This window comes from Schistocerca nitens, chromosome 1 (assembly GCF_023898315.1).
Source record: "Schistocerca nitens isolate TAMUIC-IGC-003100 chromosome 1, iqSchNite1.1, whole genome shotgun sequence".
Taxonomy (NCBI): Eukaryota; Metazoa; Arthropoda; class Insecta; order Orthoptera; family Acrididae; genus Schistocerca; species Schistocerca nitens.
In genome coordinates, this window is record NC_064614.1 from 581,116,104 (window position 1) to 581,135,809 (window position 19,706).

The 19,706-nt window shown below is 38.9% G+C and overlaps 1 protein-coding gene across 1 annotated transcript; it reads left to right on the top strand.

Annotated features, from left to right (window-relative positions):
• The first annotated feature begins 8,501 nt into the window (after positions 1-8,501).
• On the top strand, positions 8,502-10,899 carry LOC126260969 (mucin-5AC-like). Its single transcript, XM_049958502.1, has 3 exons — positions 8,502-8,608; positions 8,827-9,154; positions 9,313-10,899. Exons 1-3 carry the CDS (start codon positions 8,502-8,504, stop codon positions 10,897-10,899), a joined length of 2,022 nt encoding a protein of 673 aa, XP_049814459.1.
• The last annotated feature ends 8,807 nt before the right edge of the window (positions 10,900-19,706 follow it).

Below are 19,706 nucleotides of genomic sequence, written 5' to 3' on the forward strand. Positions count from 1 at the left end.
GTCCATAATACATTGGTCTGAGGACTTTATCATCCACAGTCTTAGCTGTTTTATGCATGATGAAGATCTGTTTGTTTATCTTTTTACACAGTGCATCTATGTGCTCCCCCCATGCCAAATGTTTGTCTATTATAGTTCCTAGAAAATTTGTGCTGGTTACTTCTTTAATAGTCTTTCCATTTATATTAACATTTATGTTATAATTTTCACTATGCTTGGTCTGAAATACTACATTCATTGCTTTAGACTGATTCATAAACATGTTGTTTTGTGTTTAATATTTATTTGCATTTTCAATAGTCAGGAGTGCTTCCTTCTAAAGCTCCTCCTTTGTGTCAGCTGCGCAAATGATTGTTGTGTCATCAGCATACATTATAAGTTTCTGATTTATATAGCTAGGGAAGTCATTTACGTAGAGTATAAATAGTATTGGCCCAAGCACAGACCCTTGCGGCACACCGTGTTTAACTGTTTGTAATTCTGATCTGTAGTTTGTTATATTTCCCCCCTAGTATGTCTGATTTTTGTGCATTGTTTTCTATTTGTAATGTATGATTTAAGTATGTCATAGCATTTTCCTCTAATTCCATACTGATATAATTTCATCATTAATTTTGAGTGGTTCACACAATCAAATGCCTTAGATACGTCCATAAAAATCCCACAAGTCTTTTGTTGCCTGTCAAGTAAATTAAGAATGTGCTCAATTATATCTGTTGATGCTGTTTTTTGTTGACTTACCTTCTCTGAAACCATGTTGTGATGAATGCAGTATGCTGTACTTTGTTATAAAACAATTCTATTCTTTATTATCATTTCATAGATTTTAGCAAATGTTGAGATCAATGATATTGGCCTGTAATTTCCTAATTCATCCCTGTTCCCTTTCTTAAATATTGGCTTCACTTTACTTACTTTCAGTGAACCTGGAAATACACCTTTTTCTATCGCAGCATTCAGCATGTGTGTCAATGGTTTTAATATACATTCCCTGCATTCCTTTATGAGATGTGATGTGACACCATCCAAGCCAGATGAATGTTTAATTTTATGTTGTTTTATTAGGTTTGACACTTCTGCATCTGTTGTAGGTATGAAAACCATAGTATGATTTTTATGTGGGGGGTTTAACAATTTACTTACTGCATTTGTTTTATTTTGACTTATTAATTCGTCTGCTACAGCAATATAATATCTGTTAAAAGTATTGGCTACTTCGAGAGGGTTTGCGTTGCTTTTCCCACTCATCAGTGGGCAGATGTCCTCTGCCCGATTTGTTACTTTTCCTCTCTCTTCATTAATGAACGATCATAAACCTTTTGAGTAGTTCTTTCCCTTATCTATAGACATCCTGATGAATGATGCTTTACTTTCTCTGATAAAACTACAGTATTCTTTCTTTTTTATTTTATACAGTGTGTTGTAGGCCTCAGTATTTTTTTGTTTGGAGAGGTCATAATACACTCTCAGATTATTTCTGGCATGGATTACTTCTCCAGTCACCCAGCTTTTCTTTTTTTGAGGCTGTTTGACAAGCCTTTTACTAACAGGACATGTAACATCATAATAATAATTGAATATAGAATAAAACTCGTTCCATTTGGTGTTTACATCTTTAGCTGCATATATTGTTTCCCAGTTTTCTGCCTCTAACATCTTTTTTAGCAGATTTATGTTATGTTGGTAGTTCTGTCTTCTCATCTCCCATATCTTCTGCACTGAATCACTAGTCTTTATATTTACGTCTATCATGATTGCAAAATGGTCTGCTAATGTGGAGTTTATTACCTGTGTGTCACAATAGCATGTAGGAATATTTGTTATTACATGATCAATAATAGTTTCACTATGCTTTGTTACTCTGGTTGGTTTATCTATTTTTATTTTTAGATTGTATATGCACAATAAGTCCAGTAGGGTCTTAGTATTGTCTGTATTTTTACTCGTGTCTATGTTCAGATCTCCTATAATGATCAAATAAGCATATGTTTTTAGAGAGGTGTTGGATTATATCTTCCAGCTGTTCAAAGAAGGTTTTAATTATACCATTTGGTGATCGATACAAACCTAATACACAACATAAATTCCCAGCAATTTTAGTTTCCAGTGCTGTAGCTTCAAAGCTCAATTCTATAGCATATTTTGTTATATTTATGGCTTTAGTTGATTTATAGTTAGAAAAAATGGCAACCCCACCACCTTTATAGGAAGTTCTGCAAAAACTGGCTACTTTCACATAATTCTTCAAGTTGTACATTCCTATGTGATTTTCTTTTAGCCCATGTTCTGTAACTACTAGAATGTTTGGCCTATACTCCTGTAATATTACCTCTAGTTCCTCTGTTTTATTGTTTATGTATTGAAAATTTTGGTGAAGTATTCTAACAGTTGGCTTTAAATGTAATAGTTCCCCTTCCTGTAATATACTAAGCACTTCACTTGCTCCCTTTGCTTCTGGTACTATGCAGTGATTTTTTTCAGTTTGTGTCATTAAACCTGGATTGCATCTTTGTCCGCTGTTTATATTCCTCTCACTATTGTCACACTGGTATTTAAGATGGACAGTTTTACTTACATCATTTTCCATGTTCTCTTTCCGCTTACTCGGTACCATAAAAAATCCTCACTTAGTGTAGCAGGTCTCCTAGTTCTCAGGCATCTGTCTTGATTGGAAGCTGCTTCTGCTGTTGATCTCCCAGGCCTCAGGTACCTCTTCTGTGTGGTTGCTGTTGCTGGTGGCTCCTGTGCTCCCCGACTTGGTGACTGCCCTTCTTTGTTAGCTGCTGCGGCTAATGACCTTTGTATGTTTTCCTCACATGCATTTTCATTGCCTTGAGGTAGTATTATGGGGTCTGCTGTTCTGGATGCTGTTGCTTATGACGACAGCTCTGCTGATGATTGTGGTGATTCTGCTGCTATTGGTTTATCTGACACTGCTGCTGAGAATATCTGAGCCTTTGCTGCTGATACTGGTGTTTGTTGTAGCTCTACTGCAGATAATGATGGTTCCACTGTTACAGACAACTCTTGTTTTGGCGGAATTGGGATTGGAGACATTTTCATTACAGATGACTCATTAATAAATTTAAGTATTTCGGCACTAATAATCTTTTTCCCTTTTACGTTCATGTGGAGACCATGTCTTGTGAAGTGCTCTCTGTGAACACTGTTTATCTCTACGAAAGTCGAATTATGGAAACCTCTACATATTTTCTCAAATAGCCTGTTTGCTGTAAAAATCTCGATGTTTACGCACGAGTTTTCCATCAGATCGTGTCTCCTGGGGATACTAACAATGTAGAAATGCACTCGACGCATCCTTTTGATTGTTTCCTTTAGGATTCTCGTTGCACGCCAAGTTTCATTACAGTAAACATCATTTGCTCCTCCTATTATGATGCAGCTGTTACCTGTCGTTAATATGTTGTCACTGTTTTTCAGAATTTCGCGTAATGGTGCGTCTGGTTTGATGATGCCTGTTACATTAAGGTCTGGGTGATTTCTTCTCATAATTTCCGTAACTTCTTTTCCTCTGACTATTTGCAAAAATATATGTCTGTTGCTTGTATCCATGCTTATGCATAACGTGGTTGTTTACTTTTTTTTCTTTACGAATATTTACCTTGTGTTTTTCTCCGTTTAAACCACTTTTATAATTTTGTGTGGATAGTTTGTTCATATTTTTATCCATAGATGCACTATCAACACTTTCTTTTCTTGCGTTTAATTCACTTGTGTCTTTTTGAGTGATCAGTTCGTTCATATTCCTAGTTACAGTACTGTTTACACTTTGTACATTTGGTTGTGCAGACCTACAAATTTTATGGCTAGCATTAATGAGATCTTGTTGCCTTGACGATTCAGACGGTTCCCGTATGATTAGTACCAAATTTTCCATTGTTTTTATATATTTTTTTATAATGTCAAGTTCTTTTTGTAGTTCATCTTGCATGCTGTCTTCTATTCCCGCGTAGCACTTTTCACTCGCGATCTCGCGGCCGTTACACTCTATGTCACATTTACACTGTATTTGTAAATCTTCTTGAGCATAGCAGTGTGAATGGCACCATTTATGTTTAAACACGAACATTCTAATTCCATTTAGCACTGTTTCGTCACAAACAATACACTTGATTGAAATTAAGTCCTCCAAAACTGCAGAGCGGTTTAAAGTTACGTGTACACTTGCCGCCATATTGATACCATTATCTAGCGACACATAAAAATATAAGCTTCACATTGTAAATACCATTATCTAGCGACACATAAAAATATAAGCTTCACATTGTAAATATACTGCTGGCTGTAGAGCTGTATATTTATGTATGGATTTGTTATGAGATATTCTGGAGATCAGCAAACTAGCAAACTACCCCCTTAGAGCAAGAACTGAAAGGAAAACGATACACGTTCGCACTTGGCAATAACCACTTTGCTAACAATGATAACATTACGTAAATCGCAAAATAAAAGGTGTCGAATAGATCAGCCACTTCGATTCGTCACACATCGGATTTGTCTGGAACACTTCATGACTTTTTTTCATTTCTGCCAACCCATGCGACATAGCAGTTGTTGTGTCAAAACTTTGTGGTGAAGCTAAACGTTGCAGTTTCTCTTGGCAGCGGAAAGCGCCAATTACGTCAGCATTTCCCCATACGGTTCTGCCCACCGCAAAGACCAATCTTGTCATTTAGATTTTTGTTCATCATTTTCAGCAACTGTTTTTGAAGAATGCCGATGTGAAGAAGAAGCACACTATTTATGTTAAAAATTACTTTTAACTCTACTGGTGAGCTATTTCTTCACATCAGAAATCTTGTTAATCCTTTGACGCTGCTACTTCGCTCCACCTCCCCCCAGGGCAATCAGACTTCTTCTTTTGTGCAACATATACTTGTTTCAAACAGACAAAGAGAAAGATCGGACATATTGACAGCTCCAAAAGCACATTGAGTTCTTCACACAGTGAAGGTAAAATTTTAATAATTTTTCAAAATAGCTTTTGAGAAACTATCGGAATATCCATATTTTACCAACAGCCCTACCATGCACATACTTACACGCAAGTGCTCACTACCCATTTTCTCCAAAGATTTCTTTGAGAAAGGTAACCATCCATGTCCCACTATGGCTGCCTGCCATGGACCTGAGTAGGTGGCCTCCCCAAACGACCTAGGGAACCGCCGAAGAAAGATGACACGTAACGCTCTATTGGTTCAAACTGCAGCCTCTAAAGTTTTTCAAGGAAACAAAGCTACTGTGGCGACCACCAGATCCACCGATCGACTAAGTTCAGTGCTGCGTGCTGTGCAAATTGGTATCTTTCTCTTAGTTCACTTGTGCTTGTTGTCTTTTAAAGTCAAGGACTTAAAATTTCATAGAGTGGATAACACATGGACTTCAGCATTCCTAGCAACAACCAGTGGTAACTCGGCCGCCACTTCCACGCTCCTCAGAACATTAAGAGGAGCTGAATATGTTAAAATCAGGCTGGTCAATTCGCAGTTTTTATAAGGTCTGGATATACAGACAGATACTAATAATATCTGTTTTTTATGCAGTAAAATTACTATTAGAATCTTATAGGGGAATTTCATTCATTTGGTGCCCAGTACACCTGCTCATAACGATCACAGTTACAGTCTTCCAATTTCTAAACGAGCTGACAGCACAATATGACAGAGAATTACAAGAACAATAACCTATGTTTAATTTTCTTTAGCAGTGTGTGTGTATGTGTGTGTGTGTGTGTGTGTGTGTGACTTAATCCTGTGTGAAATCTATTTTTGGATCCAAGATTTGTGTTTTGTGTTTCTTGTATTCATGTCTCTTCACTGCTCTAACGCCACAACCTGCACTATAACATTAATCCCCGCCCATATGATTCCAGTTGACGCAATTTTTAAAGCTGTGCAACTACATGGAATTTATGGCGTCATGTGTAGATGTTAGCTCACGGTGCCACTGCAGAAAGCCACTGGCTGTGGTGTCACATAAGTTGTGTGTGTGAATCTGCTTTACGTAACCCAACAACAAATTGACTGCATCCGTTATGTTTTTCTTTTCTCAAGTATCCAACAATGTCATACACAACTGTATTTTGCTCTTTCATTAGAGCTGACTTTTAAACTTAAAATATTATGTAATTTAACTGTGTCATCAACATTTGTTCTTTATTTTATATGCTGTGTAGGTGTCAGTTCTGATCTGTTATTGTAAGACATATATAATTTTACGCTTTTATATAGCAGATCCCAATCATGGAAGAAGAATCAATGGAAAAATATCCAAGTCATCATGGAATTTTTGCACTTTGCTGCCAAAACAAATCATATGAAAAAAAGTTAAGAAGAGACAAAAGCACTTAATCCACTACTGTAACACGGGTAACTGTGACGAATTTCCGATGTTACGAGACGACGACAACGTCAAAACTTCCTTTTCAAGAAACACTGACGTGACGAGAGGATCAATTGAAGAGCAGTGTGAATGCCACCATTTAGAACTCATTGTGGGATGTTTTGATGTAATATGATGTGACAGCCAGAATAAATTCACTTATATAGCAGCAAAGTAGGCGCGGGTGTGTCTGTTTGCACACTGGTAAAGTCATGTGTGAAGCATTAGGAGTATTAATGACGTATACACACTGTATCACAAGTGAGAGAGACTGTTTATCGATTTCTGTGATTGTTCGAGATGCTAAACTGCGGTAGCTTTTTTGCAGATGAATTAAACTGATTCACTGCAATTTTGAAAGCTATTGATGTCTTTATTTTCTTTGGATTTGTGAACCTGCCAACGTTTGGAAAAAAAATGATCTCACAATGTTATTTGTGAATGGTAGACGATAGTACATCGTTTTTGCTCAAAATAGGTGACCTTTTTTCTCAAATGCCAGTTTGTAGTGAATGTACTCAGCTGACAATATTTACAAATGTTTTTTTATAACCTTAAAATGCAAAGTTTTGTTAACATTATTCGTCATAGTCTCAAAATTTATGGCATGACTAATGACAATTTATGCAACCAAACTAGTCTGTCTTTACACACGAAACATGATGTGCTTCTCTTAGACATAGAAGGGCATAGCGTCATATAGATAATTTTTCCAAGGTAGTTTAATATCTTCACCTCAATTTACTCGAAACTTAACAGGTACAGAATACTTCAATGCAGTATTCAGCACCATGTAAGTATTGTTGCAAATTTTAAAATACATTGAAAGTAATTGTGTCAGATGACAATGAGAGTGAGGAGAGAGAGAGAGAGAGAGAGAGAGAGAGAATACAGTATTTATCAAATTATGCTTTGGCATTAGATATTTCTATCTTCAAGTTTAACAACTGAATCATTTCTGTAGGTACAAAAACATGGAATTTTTGTCACCACAGAACTGCAGTTAACAGACTGAGCCACATATAAAGCCCATCTACATGTAACAATTTGTCTGAGCAGATATTTGCGCAAATGTCTGTGCATTCTATAGATAGCTGCAAATGTGGTATGTTCACATGAGACAAGTTTCGATCTATTGTTCTGCTGCCATCTGTTGTTGTCGAAAAGAAATTTCAGTGGCAAGCGACTGCACTTCTGTACTGTAACCTCAAAGTTAATTTCATCTATTCAGAAATGTAAGAAATTGTATTACTGTCTGTGTTCACAAGTTGTGTTGTAAAAAACAAAAAGCAAACAAAATGTCAGAAACAGAAAGACAGATCAAAATGGTCTATGCAGAGGCTGCTCAAGCAAAGGCAGTTTTCGCTCATAAATTTACTTCATGAGTTGCAGGACGAACTATATGACTGCTGTAAATATTTCAGGATGGATTTAGAAACATATAATTATTTTTTATGCTCATAATTCCTTGTATAATAGGGAAAAAATTATAAGAGGAGAGCAGTTTCTCCACATGAGAGACTGATGGTGACATTAATGTCCCTGCCAATTGGAGCTACAAAAATCTGGAGTTTTTTCTGCAATATCTAAACAAGCATTCAGTGAAACCATATCCAACACACATAAGCTATTTATGCTGTCCTAAAGGATGATTTCATAAAGGCAAGTAAACTACTGTACCTCAGTTCTGACAAGTTACAATTCATATTTTTACAGTTACTCTTCTTATGAACCACATAATATATTAGGAAATAAAAGAGGAGTAGCAATAGCTATGACGCAGGAGGTACTGTTCCAACATCTTCCATTATCAACTAGCACAATATTCTGACTGCCATTTTCCTTAGAACTGTGGCGGTTATCGACTGTAAGAGTTGACCGCCTCATCTTTGAGAACGAACTTCTTTGAAAACTGTTGATTACAGTGTGTTCCGAACTCTGTATTCGAGCGGATGAGTTTGTACCGACATGATCAAAGTAAAGTGAATTCATTATAAACGAGCGAATACTTAATATTGGGTTCGATATTACCGCACATAACATCTCGACCCTCACGCTGGTGACCCCGACGCTTACGAACTCCGCTTACGAGGCCAGAAATGTTACTGGAACATCGCCATGGACAAACAATGCAGCAACCCTTTGTCGGATTTCTACGTCCATTGACTTCGCATCGCGCCGCATCTGGATGCAGAGTACAGGAAGTGTAATTAGTGTGTAAATTCCCGACTCTTGTGTGAAACGTGCTTTTTGGTAACTTTCGTCACCTTCCCACACATCGAAAATGCGACCGAGGCGCACACGTCGTCCGTCGAAACCCGGTCAACGCGTCGGTAATTTCACTTCCGAACAGTGCAGTGCTCCTTCGCCGATTAATTAGGACTATTTTGATTTGCTTTTGTGTAATGAATTGACTTTGTGCAGTGCTTCGATACCGGCCAATTATGCCAAACAATGGACTGCAACAAACGGGGACTATGTTGCAAATCCCAGTTCGCACGAACTACGGCTAAATCGCATGCCTGGTCGAATTCACAGGAACAATTTCATCAAGGACATCCTACCGATCAACGACAATACATCAATTACACCGACGACAATGCCGGCTTTTTCTCAGAGCAACACTGCACGTGCCATGCCTCCCTCTACGCAGTATCCGAGCCGCACCGACTCTGCTCGACCGCTACCGACAGCGACGTCACGGCCGCCGCCTGCTGGCTCACTGTCCTCGACCCAGTCAAAACAAACAGCTGTGCGGCATACGACCCCGCCACGGCTACCGCACCCGCATCTTGTCAACAACTCGCCGACACTGTGCACTCTTACCGCCCGGCCGTTAACTACTCGATCGCGCCCCCAACTTGCTCACCCATCCCAGAAGACGATTTCAGCCGTATCGATGCTTCATAGAGCAGTAAATGTCTTCTCACTCCGCCGCCGCCGAGTACTGAGTTTCACATTCGCGATCGCACACACGATCTCTTCTACTCGAACTGTTACGTCAATACTGTGCCGCCGACCTTGTCTTGTACGCCAGATTACCCTTTGATAGAGACAGATTCTGATTTCGACCCCACCTTACTCAGTGATACACAGCAGACTGCTTCACGACATACATTTTCGCCTGAACAACTGCAACAGCTTCGTGAGCAAGTTGCGACATGCAACTTGTTGTTACAAGATGAGTTACACATGCTGCAGCCGACACCGACCGAGCACGACATGCAACGAGATGCTTCTGTCATTGTTCCGCCTCCGACTGCTGACGATCCTTCGCCGTTACTACCAGCTACAACTAATACCCTGACGATCACGCTATATGGATCTATGTCCCAGATGTCACAACTGTCATCATCACGCCACCTCAAGTGGAAATTCTACGTTACTGATGTGATACAAGCAACTTATTTACGCCGCTGCCACCTTTCCTTGGTAGTTCCAGACACTTCTTTTCTGTACCACGGCATAACCAGCCGCATTCCAGTGCCGCTTGCTTTGCCGCCATCTTCACTACCTCCGCAATGTACGACCAACATATCTGCAGTTTCTGCTTCGACGAGTGAGCATCTTTTCACTCCGACACACGACCGTGCAGCAGTTTCGCGTGAGCAGCTTGCAGCCTTACGACTCGACCGCAGCGCTGACAGCACACACGCAGCTCCAGTTCCATCGAACTGTGTCTCCTCTCCGCCAAGGACCAGTAGTTCATCCGCCGATTCAACTTCTTCACGTTCACATTACGTCTCATCGCCTTCCTGCTCCGACCACGGTTTCGCCAACCACGTTCGCCTTCCACCACCTCTCGCTGTCGCCATGCCTCGTGCACAGTGCTCACGGCCACGCCCCCCAACCTTCGATCACGGCTGTTTCGCACATCAAAACACCATCACTGTCAACTCCACTTGGAACATCCTGCCATGTACCGCTGTAATACACTCACTGTCCACGCACTCTGAGGTGACAGTTCCATCAACACCGAAGTCATCCGCCGCCAAGGTCAGTCATGTGCAGCTTGCTGTTTTCTCCCCTGCTGCAATATCAAGCGCCTCTATAACTCTGTCATTATCGCGGGTGTTGCTCATCCGGCATCTCTTACACAACCTGTTAAGCCACAGCATGCTTGCTCCTTTATGTCATACGGCCAATATCAAACTGTTGCCGGACACGTCGCAATTACCGCGGTGCTCGCCGGTAAATACTTTGCCAATACATCGCATCACATCTTCGACAAACTCCGCGCCTTTGATCGAATCAAAACCCCGCTGTGCCGCACGGCCTCGGCACGACGATGTTCTCCCCACCGACACGCCGCCGCCTTCTGCTTCCACCGTGCCATCAGCAGCATGGCACGGTCAACCTGTGGACGCCTTCCGCGCCTCCTTCCCTCCGCTGGTCGCGCTTACCAAGACATCGAGAAACGGTCTGATGGCGCCTCGCACTAGCGCCTGCCACAACACGATCGGTCACGCGCACCTGCGCCAACAGTCGGCCAGGTGAACATACGCCTCTCATCATCTGTACCGTTCTCTGCACTACCGGCGGGGGCTCTGTGGCGGTTATCGGCTGCCAGAGCCGACCGCCTCATCTTTGAGAACGAAGTTCTTTGAAAACAGTTGCCGGCCGCGGTGGTCTAGCGGTTCTGGCGCTGCAGTCCGGAACCGTGGGACTGCTACGGTCGCAGGTTCGAATCCTGCCTCGGGCATGGGTGTGTGTGATGTCCTTAGGTTAGTTAGGTTTAAGTAGTTCTAAGTTCTAGGGGACTTATGACCTAAGCTGTTGAGTCCCATAGTGCTCAGAGCCATTTGAACCATTTTTTTGAAAACAGTTGATTACAGTGTGTTCTGAACTCTGTATTCGAGCGGATGTGTTTGTACCGACATGATCAACATAAAGTGAATTCATTATAAACGAGCGAATACTTAATGTTGGGTTCGATATTACCATACGTAACATTTCGACCCCCACAGAACAAATAGGATCTTCTTTATTTTGCTACACTGTCACAACTCGCATTAGATTATGACATAGGACAGCATTGAGTAAAAGTATGCAAGCAATCCTCCGACAACAGATGAGAAAGATTTCGTTACTTTGCTTAACTTTTGGTGATGAACAGTCCACAGCAATTTGTTTTATTCTGTTCCGTTGCCCTCTTTGCCGATGGGTCAACTGCTCGCAATTCCTGTGTAAAAGAATTCTCAGCAGCTGCCTTCCTTCTCATCCCTGTCGCTGTATACCCTGCTTTTAGTTTTCCACAAACATGTATGACTCCTACATACTTCGATAAATTCGGCAAAGAACTATCTAGAACACTGAAGCGTATCTGCCATTTTAAAACTCACACATTCACTCTGCACACACAGGTGAGAAACACTTGACTGAACAAAGGGCTTACTCAACATGTTTTGGCGTCAGGCTTTCTGTGATCTCCTGTCCAAACTCTCCAACTTGTCTGTATAGAATGATTTAAACACATAGATTTGAGTAATTGCTCAAACCTCCAACTCCAACTTCTAGATTTGCTTAAATGTCAAAACTGCACAAAGCCCCAGTTCACATGCAACGATCTGTCTGTGCAGAAGTGATGTGCACAGACATTTTTGCAGACAGATCATTGCATATGAATGGGCCTTAACATTGCTTCCGACCCTGCCAGTTTTATCAGTTAGATGACATATTCTGAGGTCATTTTTTTCCAAAAGTTTGGGTGGTTTCACACTTCCCAAATTGCAGTGAATATACCAGTTGAAGATATAGTGAGCCACTCTTTTAATTCGTCTGAAAAACCGGCTACCACATTTAGCATTTCGAATGATCACAAAAGTCGATAAACAGCCTCTGTCGTCTTCGATACAGCATATACACCTCATCATGACATCACATGTGACTTTACCAGTGTGCAGACAGACGCATGCAGAAGACATGAGGTCGTATGAATGAAGGACAATTCACATAGGCTGTGGCGCCTTGTCGCATCCCATCCTAATAAAAAATTCTGCAGTGCATTTTAAATGGCGGCCTTCACACCGGCTATCCCATCATGACACGTCACAGTACCATCAAGGACCCTGTGCAGGAAAGTTTTGAAAGCTGCCATCATACATCCACTGTTTTTTGTGGTTGATATCAGTTATCTGTTGTTCCTTATTTGCTATAAATTGTTTTGTTTCGTTATTTCTTTTCTTAAAATTTATAGTAAATGTAGACAGAGTAATTGAAGCAATGAGACAGAAGTCTGAATTGTACGACATGATTGTACTAAATTACTTGCCCTGTACTACATATATAAAGTGGATTTTTATAGATATTGGAACCATATTTAATATTTTACAATGAAATAGATTGCAGTGTGACTGTAACATGAAGTGAAAATAGTACTGTGGGTAGAATCATACTGATTAGTGGGTGAGATTTATTTGTATATTGCCACGCATTTGTAGTATTTCGTAAATAAATGCACTGGAGCCTTCAGACACTGCAAGTTATTTTTTTAAATATGTATTTGTGACAAGCCTATTTATTGTTAAGCACCCCTCTGAATTGTGTGTGAAACAGTTTTGGAAGCATCAAGTGGTCAATATTTATGTGGTTCCACTACCTAACCCCAGTACAAATAAGGAACTTGAACTATTAAAAGCCAAATACAACATGTAAAGAAACCTATGTATCTTGAAGGGAAAGGTATTGAGGGAGACATGACTATAGCAGAAAGATATGCACTGGACTAGCAACTAAAGTTAACCTTAAAACAATTTTCATGGGATGTGATAACAGCTCGCAACGCTGTGTCCCTTATTGATGTTCTGGGTGCAGTTTGAAGTAACAAATGAAAAACTCAATCTCCGACTTTCCAAAACGTAAAATGCCAATTCCACATCCTCAAACTCATTGTATAGTGTGTCTCCTTTCTCTAATATGCAAGCTATCCCTGCAAGCTGCAAACCTTCATCATCCACTTACACAAGCTACCACATTGTGGTTGTGCACTTTACACATAAAAAGATTGAAAATCATCTTGTGAAGATCGTAATTCCTGTGAAAAGAATAACTGAGCACAGGAGTACAGGTTGAGATCACATGGTTTGAATTGACTTAACATGCTATGACATGATGGATACTGCCGTGATGCGACAGTGCGATGATGGACAGTGTGAATTTAACTTAACATGGAAACTATACTTTATACTCGAAATTTCGGAAAACTTTTCAGGTTTGCATTAATAAAGGAAGTAGGAGAGTATTCTTCACCCAAGGACATTCTCGACGTGAGTAAAAGGGTGGGGGAAGTTGCCCAAAACAAGAACATCATCCAGTTTCATATGAAACACACAAATGGGGAACACACTATATTTTTTGAAGTGAGCACTGCAGCATACTCCAAGCTGAGTAAGTTTTGCTGAGGTTAAGTTTTACCGTTTTTTTGTAGTAATTGAGTTTTATGTTGCTTTGAAAGCAAAAAAATGATACACATAGCCCAAAGAAATACTGAAGAGAGAAACTGTCGAAGTTTACAGGAGTCTAATGATAAAAACAATACTTGTCTGGCGAGCTTCCTTCCAGAAAATCATGGAAGTAGAGTGGGGTATCTTTCAGACAAACTGAAAATTAAAGCATTTTTGTTGCTATTTAGCAGACCCAAGTTTTCAGACTGTATACACCAAACAGCTGTGTTACTTATATTTCAAGATGTTCATCATCATGTATTCTCACAGCATAAATCTTATCGTTTTTTATGTTCCAAATAAGTAGGAGGATCAGAAAAATTAAAAACTGGTTTATTAGAAACATAGTGATCTGTTTCTTGTAACGAAACACATAGGTGACAACTTATGTATTTGATGCAAGATCAGACCATTATGTGTCGTATTTAAACAAAATTATCTCATGTTAGGAAACTGTAAAACTCTGATAGAGTTCCAGTTTGGAATAGATAAAAAGTCACATGTCTTCACCTAACTTCAATAACAAAAAACTTTCATGCATGTCGAAAATTCGGTAACATCTCAAGAAGATGTATTTTCGTAAACTGTCCATAATCGTCTTAATAATTTGTTGCTGCACATAAAAGTAAAACCGAATTGAAGTGCAACTCTTCCAGAACACATTGATGCCATTTCATGTTTGTGCACCGAATAGTTTGCCTGTTTGAATGAGCTGAATGAATGTAACTTTATGCATGTGTTCTGTGCCAGCCATGCCATCAATGCACACTGAGAACGTTCTCAACAAGGATGGGAGGTAGTAAGTAGGAACTCCATCAAAGAAGATGCTTCGAAATTTTTATTCATACAAAAATGAGAACTTCCTCAGAGAATGGTCTTTTGCTCTGAAAATCTACCATAGGGTGTTCTCTTTTTTACTCATATGATGGCATGAGTTATAATGTGGTTCTAATATAAAACACACAAAATATGAGGTTGATAAAATCCAATATATCCCTACCCAGCTGCTTCAGCTAAGATATATCTTTGAAAGAAGCACAGCCATAGTACCTCTCGTAATGTATATGAAAATAAAGGCATATGTAGCTATAACGTATAATCATCTATGGAGTGATGCACAGAAGGTAAATTCTGTCCACAATGTCTGCTTCTCAAGTCACGTGATTTTGAGCAGCGCATTTTAGCCCTTACAGTGCTTAGCTTATTTTGAGTGTTATTATTTCGATGTTACAGAGAGATCATCTTCAGAAGTACTGTGAAACTTTGTATATATGTTTTACAAACATGTTAACACTTTGATACCAGGAACTGAAGTTGGCTTAAAGATGTGAAGAGAAATAGTATCCTGCTTTTTCGGCACAATGTCATAGCTCTGATTTCACTTTATGTGAATTTTTTCGATAATGGAATATGAACTGCCAGACAACGATATTTTTTTACGCTTTCTGTTGTGCCTATTTATATTGTCGAATCTCTGTTCGAATTAATTATGTTACAATGATACTATAGATGGCGCCAAAGTGTCACAGATGACGCCAAAGTGTCAAAGATGACGCCAAAGTGTCACGAAAAAACAATGTATTTAGAACTATGAAATTGTTCAGTAAACACAGTAAGTGATTTGCTCCACCTGTTTATCTATTACTGTTTTCAATTTTTCTTTATTGATCCTCATAGACAAATAAAAGATTAATAATATATTTTTACCTTCTAATAAATCTTGCACTGGCCAGGTCCTCTGCCTAACACAATACATAGAGGACGGTTTTGAGAAGGGAGAAAAAACTGGCGTGGTGTTTGTCGACTTATCAGCAGCTTACGACACGATAAACCACAAAATCCTCCTGGGAAAAATTTTCAAAATGACGGGAAACTACCACCTTACTGAAGTTGTGAGATCACTGATCTCCAACAGAAGATACTATGTGGAATTTCAAGAACAAAGAAGTCGCTGGAGGAACCAGAAGAATGGGCTCCCACAAGGTAGTGTTTTGTCCCCCCTACTTTTTAATCTGTATACAAATGACCAACCAGTTGGACCGACAACAAGAAGCTTTATCTATGCTGATGATGTAGCCATTGCATGCCAATCTAGATTAATCAAACAGATTGAAAGAAATCTAACAGATGCCTTAGAAGAACTAACTGAATATTACAACGGGAACCAGCTTCGACCTAATCCAGCAAAGACGCAGACTTGTTTATTTCATCTAAACAACAAGGAAGCAATCAGGGAATTACAATTGGAATGGAACTCAGTTAAACTTCAACACTGCCCAAACCCAGTTTATCTTGGAGTCACGTTAGATCGAACATTGTCTTACAAGAAACACGTAGAGAAAACTAGAGCGAAAGTCAACACACGGAACGGCATAATCCGTAAACTTACCAACTCACACTGGGGAGCAAACCCTGAAATTCTACGTGCATCATCCCTGGCACTGTGCTTTGCTCCAGCTGAATATGCATGCCCCGTCTGGAGAAGATCGACACATGCTCAGAAGCTAGACGCAGCACTGAATGCCTCATGTCGATTAATCACGGGATGCCTGAAGCCTACAAACCGTGATCTCCTTTATATGTGTTCTGGAATAGCCCCCCCACAGATCAGACGGCAAACGTTGGCGATGGCCGAACGAAGCAGGCAGTGTGAAGATAGAAGACATCCCCTGTACGCACATCAGCCAGCGGAGGCAAGACTTAAATCTAGGAAAGGCTTCATAAAAGTTGAACGTCCACTAACCGAAAGTCAGTCTACAACTAGAGAATTAATGTGGAAACAAAAATTGGATAAAGGCAGTCTGAAAAGTTGGAACATTAAAGAAAAACTTCCTGCTGGATCACAATTGGAATGGAGAGTCTGGAAGAGCCTAAATAGACTTAGATGTCAAATGGGAAGATCACAGGATAACCTGATCAAGTGGGGATACGCCGAAGAAGAGCCCTGCCAATGTGGAGGAAAACAAACCATGACACACCTGCTGACCTGTCCATCTTTGCTGGCCCCATGCACTTTCCAAGACCTGCGGTTGGCCAACGACGCTGCAGTGAAGTGTGCCGAACACTGGAGAGAGATATGAGCCTTGCTTTAGACAATAATGACGACTTACAATATGTGAAGATCATGAATGTATATATGAATGAATAACTATCATTTACTTGTATTTGTAATCTAGTATATATAACGTATTAATTAATTACAGATGTAGCTCAGACACGATTAAATAAATAAAAACCTTCTAATCAGATAATTAAAACCATACATTATGCACAAAAAAATAAGAAAATACATGGTCAATGCTCGAATTGTGGATTAATAAAAGAAGTGACAGCCAGCAACAGTTGATTATATTGTCAAACCTATTGTAATAACTGTATTACAATGACACTGAATAGGATACTGTCTGAAGCAGAAATATTTTGCAGAATACTTTGATACACACAAGGGTTTTATAACCTGCCTACATAGGAGGAAATTAATCAGATTGTCATGTATAAATTTTATCTGTATATAAACTTAGCACCAATATATATACACTGCCAGTTTACTGACAAGTTTAATAAGCACGTGGTTCATAAATACATGTCATAAAATGCCAGAAATTATCTCAGAAATACGAGACTTTGTAACACTGTGTGTCTCTATTTTTCAACAGATAAAGGCCTCAAATCAATATTACATTTACAATTATACATTTCTTGTATATATCTATGAAAAGTAACTGGTCCTCATTTCACATACTTCTCTTTACATCCATTTACAACCACAATACTGCACCATAAATGTTGCTAAAACTCAGACTTGAAAAAGTGTATATAAAACAAGGAAACAAGGTGAATATATGTTTTATTCAATTTATCCTAAATTCCACAAATTGTAGCCTAGCTATGTCGTCCCAAATTACATGACTAGCCCAGTTTGAGGTTGATGATATTCGCAGTAGGCTATCTTCACTTGATAGATGTATATACTATATGCCAGTACACCAGTGGGAGTTACCACATTTGTCAGAAACTGTTTTATGTCAAGAATATTGATATTAAAAAATTTTCCTCAGAACAGCACTTAGAAGCTTCTGCAGCAGAAGTAGTATTTCATAATGAGTCCTTTATAGTAGAAAGTATATGCAGAGCACCTTCAGGAAACTTTAACATCTTCGTAAGAATTCTGGAATCTTTGTTTCACCTCTCACAGTAAAAAAAAACAAGGAAATACATCATAAAATCCTTAAAATCTGAGTATTCTAGAGGTTATGGTAAAATATTATCAAAGTTAATCAATGAGTGCTTATGTGAGTTGAGTTCTATCGTAAGTTGTTTGTGTAATCAATCTCAGAACATTTCCAGACTGGCTAAAATATACTAAAGTTAAACCTCTTTACAAAAAGGGGAATAAAGAGTTACCATCAAACTACCAAGCAATTCCACTTTTGCCAGCTTTTTCAAAAATACTTGAAAAAGTTGTGTTCAAAAACTCCTTATTCACCAGACTACAATTAATATATTGTCCAAATCATAGTTTGGGTCCTTAAAGGTTCCAGTATAGAAAAAGCTATTTACACATATATTGAGAATGTACTTAATTCATTAGATAACAAATTAGAGACTACTGGCATTTTCTGTGACCTGCCAAAAGCCTTTGACTGTGTCAATCACAGAATTCTCTTAAGTAAATTGAAATATTATGGTTTCAATGGCGGTGCTGTGAAATGGTTTGAGTCTTATCTAACTAACAGGAAAAATATGGTGTCATTGCAAAATAGCCGTGTAGTAAGCAGCAAGTCTTCACCTGATTGGGAATTAATTACATGTGGTGCCCCTTTAGGTTCTATCTTGGGACCATTGCTTTTTCTTGTGTACATTAATGACCTCTCCTCTGTTACATTGCCAGATGCTATGTTTGTTTTGTTTGCAGTTCATACAAACATTGCAATATGTAGCAACTCAAGAACTGACATTAATAAATGGTTTAAAGCTAATTCACTGTCATCAAACTTTGAAAAGACCTACTAATACAGATCAGAAACTGTAAGAGATCTCATTCCGGCATGTGTATAACATTTGAAGACACACAGATCGAAGACAATAAATTCAGTTCGGAAGGGCATCTCACAGAATTGCTGAAAGGCCTAAACAAGCCTGTATTTGCAGTGAGAATGATGTCAGATGTAGGAGACATAAATATAAAAAACTTTCATACTTTGCTTACTTTCATTCTGTTATGTTATACAGGGTAATGTCTGGGGTAACTCGTCAAACTGAGCAAAAGTTCTTAGCTTGCAAAAGCTTATAATAAGGCTCATCTGGCGTTAATTCGAGAACATCAAGGAGAAACCTCATCAAGGAACTTTGTATACTACTTCTCAGTGTCATTCATTAATGAAATTTGAAGTAATATATCTCATTTCCAACCAGTAGCTAAGTGCATAGTATGAATACTAGGAATAAGAACAATCAATATAAAGACCCAAAATCACTTACCTTGGTCCAAAACGAGGTCCAATATTTAGGAACACACATTTTCAATAAATGACCAGCATCCATTAAGGACTTGGTTTCAGATAAAGCACAGTTTAAACAGAGTTTGAAAGACTTTTTCATAGGCTACTCTGTCTACTTTATAGATGAATATTTTAACAGGGTCTATTAGACAATCTTTAGTAAAAATGTCTGTTAGATTTCAGTTTTGACACTCAAGATTAGGTATTACACAAATGAATAATTCATTAAAAGTGCATAACTATCTTTCACTCCAACAATATATTAATTCTGTAAATATTAGCAGTTCCAGTTTACTGTACTGTATTCAACTATTTTTGACAATCTCCTGAAAAATGATCAGGGCAATGAATATTATATTCA

What these genes read in the sequence shown, in the direction of transcription:
- LOC126260969 (XM_049958502.1), top strand. Translation starts at nt 8,502, where the DNA reads ATGTTACTGGAACATCGCCATGGACAAACAATGCAGCAACCCTTTGTC. An exon ending in GGATGCAGAGTACAGGAAGT is followed by an intron (nt 8,609 to 8,826) that starts GTAATTAGTGTG and finishes GACTTTGTGCAG; the next exon opens with TGCTTCGATACCGGCCAATT. An exon ending in CCCAGTCAAAACAAACAGCT is followed by an intron (nt 9,155 to 9,312) that starts GTGCGGCATACG and finishes GATGCTTCATAG; the next exon opens with AGCAGTAAATGTCTTCTCAC.